This window comes from Leuciscus leuciscus (genome assembly GCF_965113295.1).
Source record: "Leuciscus leuciscus genome assembly, chromosome: 9".
Taxonomy (NCBI): Eukaryota; Metazoa; Chordata; class Actinopteri; order Cypriniformes; family Leuciscidae; genus Leuciscus; species Leuciscus leuciscus.
Genome location: NC_138733.1, coordinates 30,522,562 through 30,535,033, shown reverse-complemented (window position 1 = coordinate 30,535,033; position 12,472 = coordinate 30,522,562). Strand labels below are relative to the sequence as shown.

Sequence of the window (12,472 nt, the reverse complement as noted above, 5' to 3'; positions counted from 1 at the left end):
AAATGGCTAATCAATTCGATTCACTGTAAGCTTTCGATCCCAGGGAGATGGTAACCTTGAGCACGTCCAGTTCGGCTAAAGCGCTGACATTAATATGGTAGATATATTCTATTTCCACACCCTTCAGCCAGCTTTTATCCTTGCTGGCAAATTCACAAACCCACCCACTAACCGCAATGAGAGGAAGACTAATTCATTTAAAGGGGTAGTCGCTGAAACCCTCTGGACCGTTGACAGCTGGCTTATGTCCCCCACTCTCTTCCTTTCCGGGACGATCTCCCTGTTGTTTGTTGCCTTTCATCAGGACGCCTCGCCTCCATTTATTCATTTATTAGATAAAATGTCAGAGGTGGGCAGCACTGTCAGGCATAATGGCTATTCCATCCCGAACTGACGGGGAGGGCTAGGGGACTTTGAATTCAATATGGCCCTAAAAGTGTGTTTGTTTGTGCGTGCATGTGCAAATTCGTGTGCAGCTGGAGCCCGTCCAGGCTTCCGTAAATGATTCTTGGGAGAGCTGTCATATCCCTAAGTGATAGTATCAAACAATTTACCAAAATCAATATTTCCCATTCATCCCCGTAATGCAATATGATTCCCTCTGCCCGTCTCTGTTATGTCTTACCGATATCTGATTGAATTTCGCTAAGCTTATACATCACACTTAGATGGAGATGTTTCTGACAGCTGGTAGTCACACAATCGCACACACATGGTCTTAGAAATACACAATGACAGATACACATCCATCCATCCATTTCATGGTTGCATACATTCATTACAAAGGAAAAACAAAACAAACAAACAAAAGTGTTTAGACTCACCCGCAAACCCTTGATCTGTAGGCTGCCGAGGTCCTGCAGGGACATACGAGGGTCTTTCCCCAGCAGACTGACCCCGTCCTTCAGCCAGCTGACGGTTGGAACCGGTTCTCCAGATGCATGGCACCTCAGAAGGGCCACACTGTCTACACCCAGAGTCTGGTTAGCTGGACCCTGCCGGATGATGGGGGGAGGACGATCGGTCAACACTAAACAAGAGAGAAAGAGGGAGGAAAGAACAATAATTAAGCCCACCTAATTGGTCATACTGTGTTAGAAGGGAGGCATCCCAATTCTTATAATTTTAATGGATGGATGGATATGGATGGATCGATGGATGGATAGATAGCCCAAACATTGGGATGTGGAAAGAGAAAGCAGAGAGGAGACAGGAAATAATTAGAAAGAGAGAGTGAGAATGTGTCCGGACCTCAACACAATCCAGATCTGAAACATTTCCTGTGCGAGTGCAATGACTCAACAAGTCTGGAGCACATTGTGCTAATAACTATAGGCCATGGCTTTGAGTTGGTTTCTACTTTTACTACTGAAATTATAACATTGGAGATTGGTAGCAAATGTCATGCTTGTCCATCTACAATAATATTTTATCCACAGATTATGACATCATGACACTAACAGCCCTTATAACATCATCTGTTGCTTTAGCACAGGACAGCAAGAACGTGTTTGTCATTAAAAGTGTCTGGAAACATTAACATTGTGGCCATGCTCGTGTGGCACAGGAAGCAGGATGAAGCCATGATTGCCTTATTCCTGGACGTATCGGGGTTATATGCACATTTTGTGGTTGCACCACAGGGCAGCGTCTACCCCCCAAGCATTCTGGGAAAAACTGGGAGAAACGCTGAGTCTTGGTTTCTAGCTCACTGATGTGGCAGTGACGTGGTTTTGTAGCTTCCATTTAGTGCCTGGGATCCTTCATTTAGGAACCAGACTCTGAGTAAAATTTCATGTATTACTATGCATCCGACTATCAGAGCGAGTGTGGTTAAGCTGGCTAAGAGTACGTCCCCCAAAGAAGTTTATGAGTCTAAACTGCTTCTCAAAACATGAAGCCACCATCCTAGAGCACAGAGTTTATTTAATACTTTTGTGTTTTTATACGTTTATAATGATGGGTTAATCATGTTTGGCTGTTCATAAGCTTTCCATCTATTTTCATCTCATAGTGTACAGATTTTTGACTGACTACAATAGGGTGAATATATCTATATCTATATCTATATATATATATATATCATTTATAATAAACACAGGCATATTGGTGTGTTCTGATGTACAAATGGGCATCAAACGCCCCATTGAGTGGCACCAACCATTCATTTCTCTAACTAATAATAATAATATAATAATCACAGCCGTGTGCTGTCCCTTGCCCCACTGAGGACACATTAATTAGCAGGTGTGAATTAATGAGGGAAAAGCCGGTGGGCGCTAATTACAGACTGCACCTCTAACCCTTAAATACAGCTTCAAATGCAGTCTTCATCCATTCTCTGTTGCGTTACTATTTGTCTCGCTCTGAATAAAGGATGGTATTTATATTGTCCAAATCTCCATCGGAATGCCTCATTTGGGCTCAGGGATGAAGAGTTGCCATCCTAATTCATCAATGTGGATTACCCCGCACGGAGTTTAAACCCCAGAGTGCTTTGCAGGCGCATCCATCAGGCCAGCATAAACCCCAGAGATGTATGTGCAGACAGATAGAGACTGATGAAGCATAATGGCTGTATTTGGATTAAAGCTGCATCCTCTGAGTCTTTACTGTTGCGCTGTTGCATTTGAATTTGCACTGACTAGATCTTATGTTCATGATAATCTTCTAAAGAACTGCAGAATATACAATTATTTAACGTGTCTACTATTGCAGTGTCTACTAGCAAGTCTGATTTGTGTGTGAGTATACTAAGACTGATAGAATATGATGTGTGTGTTGTGTGTTGTAGGAACATGATGGAATTCTGTTCATTTGACGGGACGGTTTCAGACAGCGAAGTGAAGGCCTTGGTGCCGTCTGGCAGCAGCCATTTTTCATCAAATCTCTCCTTGAACTTGTCCAGCTCTCTTTGCCACCTCAACAGCCACTAAATCACACTCTTCCTCCGGCACAGGTGTGGCCGTGACCCTCTTCCTCTTTCGTTCCTGTCATCCCTCTTCTCTGTCATCCTGCACAACATCTCACACAACATCTCACACACACTTACATTCTGAGTAAGAGCTGTTTACGGCAGTCTAGGTCATATGCGGTTTTTCAGACAAGATCGGTTAATTTATATGCTTTGCTGTCAACCGTAACAGCTGTCACCTTTTAAAAGAATTACATTCTACTGTTAGACTAAAGATGTAGTTGAAAAGTTCATTCAAACTGACTTTCTTTTGCAACTTTTTTCCTTTTGAGAAAAAAATTACACAACCCAAAACACGCTTTGTTGCCAAAGCAATTTTTCCATCATCAGTATCTGAAGTTTTCAAGGACGGCTGTTTTCACTCCCTTCTCGAGCTGAAATTAAGTTTTCCTCCTGTCAAGAGAAGTTCACAAAGACGTGCTCCTGTAATATTCAAACGCGAGCAGAATTCAGGGTCGTCAGGCTTGCTATTCATTTCACATAGCGAGGCAGAATCAATGCAGAGCGGGGAGAGCTCAAGGCCACATTCCAATTCAGCTCTTAATGTGGATCCAGAGGCAACAGAAGTGGTTTTTATATGACATTTATCTTTCTGCCAGCACTTTTGTATGGAGATATTGAGGCCTTCGTTTGTGTCAGGTGTGAAATGTGTAGGCTGACACTGACATATGAATGAGGGAAAATGAAAGAGTGGTGAAAAGAGAGCGATGGTGAATGGTAGAGAGCGACATAATTATAACACAGGCTTAACCAATGTCGTGTAAAACATAAAATGTAAAAATATAAATAAAAAAGATAGTATTTTAAAATTGCTGCATAGTTAGATTGCCCATCTAATGCAAAAATCATTGGTGGAAGGAATGGGGTACTCCTTAAATGTTATATTTAAATACAAAAATGCAATATTAAGAATTATAAAATGTATTACAAAAAATAAAATACAATTTAATTCTAATAATTATCTAAATGAATTCAAATGTATTTTTAAACAGGACCGTTTTGAAAATGACTGAACTGAAAACTGGGCTGGATAGGTTTGTTATTTACATTTCCTAAGTAAGAAGGAACTGAATTGCTTCATAAAAAACAAATATTAAGAATATTACTCCTGAATCTAAAAACAAAGCAGAATGAAACACCAGCTAGGTAAGAATCCATCCATATTTCCAAAGCCCTGTTATGGTCCAATTCACCCCAGTGCTTACCGTCTGTGACCTCAAGCTGTGCCTTGGCCAGGATGCTGCCCGCCACCGTCAGGGCCTGGCAGATATAGTACCCCGCGTCTGCCCGCTGGACTGCCGTGATGGTCAGATCTCCACTGGGCGACACCGAGAAGCGACTGTTGGGCTGCTGCGGTTGATTTGGAAACAAAAGGTTCTGCACAAACAAAGAAAACAAGAAACAAAGTGTGAATAGCATTTCCGGGGGAAATTCTCTACCTCAAACCCACCATTATTTGAATAGAAAACACACCAGGGAAAACATTTTGCATTAGAGGTGGTAAATTATCACTATTGTCAACTATTAAAACAACCAATATCTGAAAGGAATTATGACAGCGTGACTGTAAATATTCAAAATTACGGAACAGTGGCTCACTGAAGATAGAGCTCTTGCTAACGGTTGTGCTAACCCTGACTGTGTATATAGCTCACTGTGAGTATCCATTGTGTCCAAATGACTGCAGTAATTGCTTTGGGCTGCGTTGTTTACTCACTCTGTCTGACATGGCTGTCGTGTTTGAAATGAAATCTGTTGCAAAGCGAGGAGGCCAGGTGATTCAAAGCTAATTCACCACCAGCGGCCGGTTTAGCCCGTTTGCTAATTATGCCAGATAACAAGCTGGGTTCATTAATGGCCGTCATTGACAGAGCCCTCACATTTACCTCAGGTTTTATATCCTTGAGATCTCTCCACTCTTCCTCTCATTTTCTCTCTTTCACTCTCTTTTGATTTCGGAGTCCTCATAGCTGACCGACAGAAACTGAAAGGCATTAGCTGGATTCAATTACACCTAATGACTTTAATGCTCCAAATTATGCTCCAAATTATGTTTTTTTTTCTTTCTTTCTTTTGCTCTTTTTTAATTAGCCTCTCACACATGATAGATGTTGGGTCCATTATCCTCAAGTGTGACTGAGAGGCTTCTCTCAGCGCTAATGACTCAATAACTGCTTTAATTTCGCCTTTTAACAAATACCTTCATATCTTACTTAAGAGAGGAATAGTAGGACAGAAAGTGTAATATAAAGGGCTATACTGCATTTAACATTAGGATTAAGGCTCAAATCTTCCTATATTTCCAATTTAAATAGACTTTTAAATAGTATACTTTCAACTAGCTTACCCATGCTATAGCATGTTCTATGCGGTTACTAAGGTCTTTTGGATGGTTGCTTGGTGGCCCACACCTAGATATGATTTATATCTCTTCTTCAATATGAGTTTGAGGTATATGTTCACCCATTTTGTTGTCTATTAGCGTCAGTCTCCCTGGAGCATGTGTGGTAACCACTAGCCCAAAGCTTCAACAAAAAAATAATAGTAGGTTAAAGAGAGAAAAATGTGCTATTACCTGACTTCCTTCTTTCTGCCAGAAGACCGCCGGCTGTGGGTTCCCTTTCGTCTCACATGGGAAACTGGCTGTCCGTCCCTGCGCCACAATCTGATCCCGCGGTCTGATCACGAACTGTGGTGCAGCTGAGTCAAGAACCAAAAACATGAACATTACACCATACCCTCAGACAATCAAATGCACACGACACACACACGCTGATCATTGTCAGTCAGTGGGAAACGTCAAGCATCCACAGGCATTGACTGCCGAGGTCACTGAGACAGAGCTTCCATGCATCAGCCCGTTTCCGACAGCATTCGGCCTCTTGCTTTATCTGTTTGCTTTGACCACAAACAGAAAGGACAGCAACAGCAACCACAGGAAGCCATTCATCCAGGTGAGCCCGCAGATGGCCGTACTGAATGAATGACGGGCAGCTTTCAGGCACAGCAGTGCTGCGGTCACAACACCAGAGGGAAGGGTGGGTCATTCCGGTCAGGACACACGGAGAGGAAAAGCTATGTGAGGACACCACACCGTGAACGTGGACACTTCTTTTGTAAGTGGCTTTAAATACTCGACTCTATTTACTCTAAGAACACAAAGCAGTTTCTATTTCTGTATCGAAGACAAGCAGAGCTCACAAGCTGGACAAGCTGGACAAGCTTGGAAAACATTGAATTGACTGTTGGCCTTTTAATGGACATCATTCTCTATTCTAAGAGCCAACTTGGGTCAAGTTCTCACAGAACGAGAATTTTCTCACGCCTAATGCGTCACACTTAGAAAAGTATTTTTTAACCTCTCAACTCACCCGGCACAGAAACTCAGCCAACATTCCTGCAGAGCATATTCAAATAAACCAATTAAAAGTGCCATCTTCCCTGCTTTCCCTGTCTAATCTGACCTTAAAATGGCATCAGAATTCAGGAACAGGGTTCCAAAGTTTCCCCTTGACTTGGAGTCAATGCTACTTTCTCCTTAATGAGAAGGTTAGGGCACCAACCATCTAAAAAAGGTTTGTCAGAGTCTTCAAAGGCAGGGAATGGCAGCTGGAGTTTGTGAGAAGATAAAATGCTTTTGCAGAGCGGTACCACTCACTGGAGAACATACAGTTAGGGAGTTTCGAGAAGCAAAGGTTTTTATTTTGAGGAATAAATGCTTTAGCTGACCCAAATAAAAAATGATTTTCTTCTGCTAGAAACTCTAGACTGTGACCCTACAATCAATCATTTTTTAACCGAGCAAAAGAAAACACGGAACTTACTACTGGTAAAAGTTGATACTTTTAAGTCATGAGTTTCAAAGAAGTCATGAATTTGGACAAAAAACAACAACTATCACATAATTTGAACATTTTGACAGTGTATTTGTTTTATACTTGTAGCCACAACAATAAATCCAGACGCAGGACTCCAAACAGTTGAGTTCGTTTAGCACGGGAACCATTACTCACGGTGCGCCCATCTACAAAAAGAAAAGGTCTGATCGTGGAAAAACACTCTCCCCTTCATTCTGATCCCTAAATGAGCCCCTCTACTGCCTGTGCAGCTGGCAACTGTGGACAAGAGAAGTCTGCAAGTGTTTGTGATTTATGTGGCTGATCCCTTTTTTGTGAGGCTGTACTTGACTAAGGCTGACACATTCAGGCAAGTTACAGATGGTGGGAGATTTACAGGATTCCCAATCTGGGCGCACGGTGGCGCGGGCACTTCTGTGAGTTTGGGCATCACACAAAAGCTTTAAATCACAGATTGCCCCGGTTTCATTCTACTCCAAAGCTTTTATTTTGCATTGGAGGGAGTGGGCATAAAAGATGGGCATTCACCGATGCCACTCACTCAAAGTGATTGTTTAATGACTTGGACGCTCAACTTCATTGTGCAGTTGAGTGTTAAAGTCCTTTTTGGCCAAGAGGGGAGGAAAACACTCACACACGGACACATCCCAAGTCTATTCGTTCCCTAGAGGCTTCTAAAGAGTAGAACAAAGCTAGTCATAAATAAACTGTGATTGCATTTGATTGCGTATCTGGTATATTATTATTTAATGCATGTGTGTTGTGTGAATAATACACACTCTTGCAGGGTCTGCAGGGAGAATGCAGTCCTGAGAAGAGCAGAATAGCTAATCAGCTCCTATATTTAATTCATGACAGCGCACATCTGCTCCATACTGGAGAAAGTTCACGACTAAACACACTTCTGAGAGCTGTAAGTCAACACACATGAGAACAACAGGAAAAAAGCATGCACACTCTCTCCAAAATGCACACACAGACAGTAAAATAAACAGAAACTGTCATGACTAATCGAAGAACCACTGGAACACAAGAGTTTCAAGGTATTTCATCTCAGCCAAATGTAAGCCCAGATGGCTGTGTGTGTTGCTGCTGAATTATATCCATTAAGCAGAAGTCACAAGTTTTAAGAAAAAAAGAAAATATCACACACCCATCACATTAATCTAGTAAGCTTTTTTAGTCCTAAAGTTCTAAAATAAAGGTAGTTAGTACAGCCACAGGTTAGTACAGGACATAACTCTACTTTGTTACCTTAGTTAAGAGCTATCAAGTTTATCAGGATAGGAAAGAGAAATACTGAACCTCTACAGTTGAGCCACCACATACTATGTGTGTGTGTGTGTGTGTAGCAGGAAGGGAGGAAGAAGCACAGAAGGCAGAGGGAACACATGCAGTATGAAGGAGTGACTGGGATGGGTACTTACCGACAGGGCGAGCTGAAGACACAACAATGGTGGAGTGAAAACAACAAAAAAATGAACAAAAGATAGACACAAACAGAAAGGACGAACAAAGAAGAAAGTGAAAAGAATTAAGAACAAAATAAATTAAATTCAGAATGAACAATGGCAATGTGTTTTTTGGGCACATAATTTCAGCACTGTGTTGGTCGGTGGACACAGATTCCACAGCAGAGATGCGAGGAGGAGAGGAGGAATGCAATGTATTTTATTTTTCAACTCCGATGTGGACTGAAATCTTCAAAAATATGGACAAAAATGTTAATCCAGACCAGCGCCACCTGCTGGCAAAATAGTATAATGTTTAGTTTTACTGTGTGAGCATGTGGAGAGCTAAGAAAAGCAAAATCAGCAGTCTTCTCTCTCCTCCCCAACTGACAGGTATCTATTTTCATATTAAGACATTAAAAATGGGGGCTTGTCCGGGATAAAATTCAGGCTATGAGATCTGCTTCACCTGCAATAATGGTCTATATACAGAGCTCTCAGGGAGGAAGCTGAACCGGCGAGACAGAATGTGGACAATATTGATGGAATGGCCAAGAGAAAATAGCTGACAATAAAGCAGTTCATATTTAATGCAGTAGTGGAGCTGTCGGGGAGCCTATGCCATATTGACATTAAGAGGGTGCAATCATGCTCAGAGTGCTGTCCTCTCCTTCCTTCCCTCCTCTGTCTCTCGCTCTTGAAAGGGAGCCTGTGTAAAACCCCTCCACTCTGGATCCTCACACATCCCTTCATGGCTGAACTGTGTTCGCTTGTAAATCCTGCTTTCAAAAGGGCTGAAACTTGACGGCTGTCTCCATTGGCAGCTTCAGCCCCCTCATGAAGGCCACCAAAAACCCCCCTATGTGAGGTTTTAAAGCCCTCCACAGAGCATCTAAGCAGTTTGATTTAATGTGGTGAGAAGAGAAGGGAGACGGAGAAGAGGTGGAAGGGGAAAGAGGGGAGATTATGGCGAAAATAAAAAAAAATTGTTTTATTAACCCTGCCCACCCAAGCTGAGCTTTCAGAGGTCGGTCTGCACCAGTAAACTGTGAAATGGTTTCGCTGGTATGGGCCAGAGTGCCACAGTGGAACTGAGGAGATAGTGTGTGTTTATGTGTGTGCAGGGGGAGGGTTATTGGTGGCCTCCATTCTAGGGAGTGTAAATAATAAAAAGCATTGTCGCTCAGGGCAAGCTCACTCCCCACCTAAATTACACTTCAGGAGTTCATTTGAGACCCGTCAGGAGGTTATCTCACTCTTTCAGACTGAGACTACACCAACATACATTATACCGCTATTGATTTCCAGTGAAGTAAAACCTTATGATAGAGTCAAATAACCCAGGTCAGCACAAACACATTGTTGGGCTTCTGAGATGCACTAATTTAATAGATATTTTTAAATACAAATCACTATATTATATTATATTATATTATATTATATTATATTATATTATATTATATTATATTATATTATATTATATTATATTATATTATATTACATTATATTATATTATTAATTGATTTAATCACCTTAAGCAGGGGGCAACATTTAGGAATTCGGCAATCAATAATTATAATCAAGTAATCAAAAACAGTAATTAGTAATCAATGATGCAATCAAAAGCATTCGAGCAAGCTGATTGCATGAGTTGCTTTGAAACAGTTTGATGAAATGCAAATTTTTGAAGACAACCAACCACTCTGTCAGGCTCTAAAGTTGTAAGCAGTGTGATTTCACTTCTGTGGTAGACTTGGGTACTCAACTGACCTCTGACTGTGAGGGTGGCGGTCGCCTCTGTTTTGCCCACTCGGTTCTCTGCTACACAGGTGAACGTTCCTTCATCACTCGCTGCTGCCTTCTTTATCCTCAGCACGTAGTCATCTTTATCATATTTAATATCATACCTGAAACACACAAACAGTAAATAAGTATAGCAATAGACAACTTCTGCCTATATCAAACCGATCTCACGGCATTTTACGAGGTGGCTAATTTGTACGAATTCGTACGATTTTTGCTAAATCGTAGATATTTTATGAGTTGCCCAGTTCGTATGAATTCGTACGAATGACCTACACCTGTCCCCGCCCCTAAACCTACCCATCACTGGGGTTTAGACAAATCATACGAATTCGTACGAATTAGCCACCTTTTACTCACTCGTACGAATTCGTATGAATTGGTCGTGAAATAGCGTTGTCTATATAAACGTAAAATGTACTATAGTATATATTACCAATCAAAAGTTTGGACTCAGTGAGAGTTTTTTTTATTTATTTTTTTAAAGCAATTAAAATAGAAATTAAGTTGTATTAGGCAAGGATGCATTAGATTTGTGATATATACTGTATATTATTTAAAAACATATTTATATTATTTTAAAAACTATGCTTTTCTTTTGAGTATATATATTAAAAAAAAGTTTTAAAGGGGTGGTATAATGTACAAGATGTAAGATAAGTCTCTGATGTCCCCAGAGTGTGTATGTGAAGTTTTAGCTCAACATACCCCACAGATATTCTTATATAGCATGTTAAAGTTGTCACTTTTCAAGGGTGAGCAAAAATGCACCGTTTTTGTGTCTGTCCCTTTAAATGCAAATGAGCAGCTGCTCCCAGCACGGGGGGCGGAGCTACAACAGCTTGTGTCCTGAAAATGTCAACTTTCAAAAATGTCTAAATTTCTAAAACTTTTTGTTTATGTTTAAATTTATGCAGCTGATGTGGAGTTAACTATCTTCTAGTCATTGATTAGCATATTCTATCATGATAATCCATAAATCGTGTTCCGGGGGCGGGGTTTATGTAAATTTTAGGGTTAGTGATGTCACTAACCCGAGAGGAATGTTGTGTAGTCCCTACCAGCCGTTTGTTGTAGTCCTTAAAAGAAAATATCTCTCTTTGCTTTGAACTTTGAGCATCGTGACTTGCCAGATGTTGTTTATGCTCAAACAGCAACATTACACACTAACTAAAGTTAAAAAAGTGAAATCATGATCAACCACCCCTTTAACATTGATAAGAAATGTTTCTTGAGCTGCATAATAAAAATGATTTCTGAAGGATCACGTGACACTGAAGACTGGAAGGAAATACCAAAATGATCTCATGGAATAAGAAACTATCACCAGTTCACATTTGATCAACGGTCAGTGTTGAAATATGAAACGAATATAAAACCATGACACTTGTGTCCATTAAAATGAAAACTGCATCATAGCAGATGCTATCTAGAATACCAGATTTAAAAAAAATCTAGTATAATCAGAAAGAACTGTATAGAAACACTGCATTTTTTTTATTGCTGACAGCAAAAGATCAATTATTCAACAATGACACACTCTACAGAGAAGGAGGAGGCTTTCAACTGGAACCGCAGATGCTTCCAATATTTATGAGGCGTCCGATATGTGTGTGTGAGAGAGAAGTGGGTGTATCTGGGAGCTAATCAGAGAAACAGGCCAATTCCAGGTCAGACTGTACAGAGAGGGATTTGAGATGTAGAAATCCAGCCCGTATTGATCTGCACCTCTCTGGCAGCTCCTAGGTACTTCAGGAACACTATGTCCTGGAAACTGACAGCCAAAGGTGATGAGCTGTGTGCGAGTGTGTGTGAGGTGAAAGTGCGCCTGAGAAGTTGACAGGCCTTGCAGGTTGGTCTTCTTTGTAGTATGTTGCTATAATTGGGATTTCTGGAGTGTGCATGCGTGTCTGTGAGCCAGTCTGAGAGGGCGTTGTGCCATGGAGCTTCTCGTCTGACAGCTAGACAACACTATGTCTGCTGTCTGTCACTCCAGATCCGCCCTTCCACGGGAAGCATGGCTCAGAGAGCATGCCATGTGGCGCAGGAGACGGGATCCCTGACACGAGGACCAATAAGATCAGGATTATTCTTCAACAATCAATTCACAGAATGTGCGCTTCTTTATGTTATATATGAAGAGATATCAAGAAGAACATTTGCATTCTTTTTCTTTTATGTATTTTCATCCTAATTTTCATTATTTAAAAAAAATAAAAATAAGCACTATGTATACACTACCAGTCAAAAGTTTTGGATCGGTAAGATTTTTAATGTTTTTAAAATAAGTCTCTTCTGCTCACCAAGGCTGCATTTATATATATATAAGTAATATTGTTAAATATTATGACAATTTAAAGTGACTGTTTTCTATTTTAATATATTTT

At 40.7% G+C, this 12,472-nt stretch overlaps 1 protein-coding gene across 13 annotated transcripts in view; it reads right to left on the bottom strand.

Moving 5' to 3' along the window:
- The window catches only part of robo2 (roundabout, axon guidance receptor, homolog 2), a 436,957-nt gene that overhangs the window by 49,675 nt on the left and 374,810 nt on the right, over positions 1 to 12,472 (bottom strand). For 9 of the 13 annotated variants that reach the window (XM_082180883.1, XM_082180885.1, XM_082180894.1 and 6 more), the window contains 5 exons: positions 10,053 to 10,189; positions 8,259 to 8,270; positions 5,550 to 5,674; positions 4,180 to 4,351; positions 825 to 1,030 (listed from right to left, as the gene is read on the bottom strand). In XM_082180883.1, the coding sequence (XP_082037009.1) occupies positions 825 to 1,030; positions 4,180 to 4,351; positions 5,550 to 5,674; positions 8,259 to 8,270; positions 10,053 to 10,189 (652 nt within the window). The remainder of the gene's footprint in view (positions 1 to 824; positions 1,031 to 4,179; positions 4,352 to 5,549; positions 5,675 to 8,258; positions 8,271 to 10,052; positions 10,190 to 12,472) is intronic. The other 4 variants (XM_082180888.1, XM_082180891.1, XM_082180884.1 and 1 more) reach the window with 1 other exon arrangement.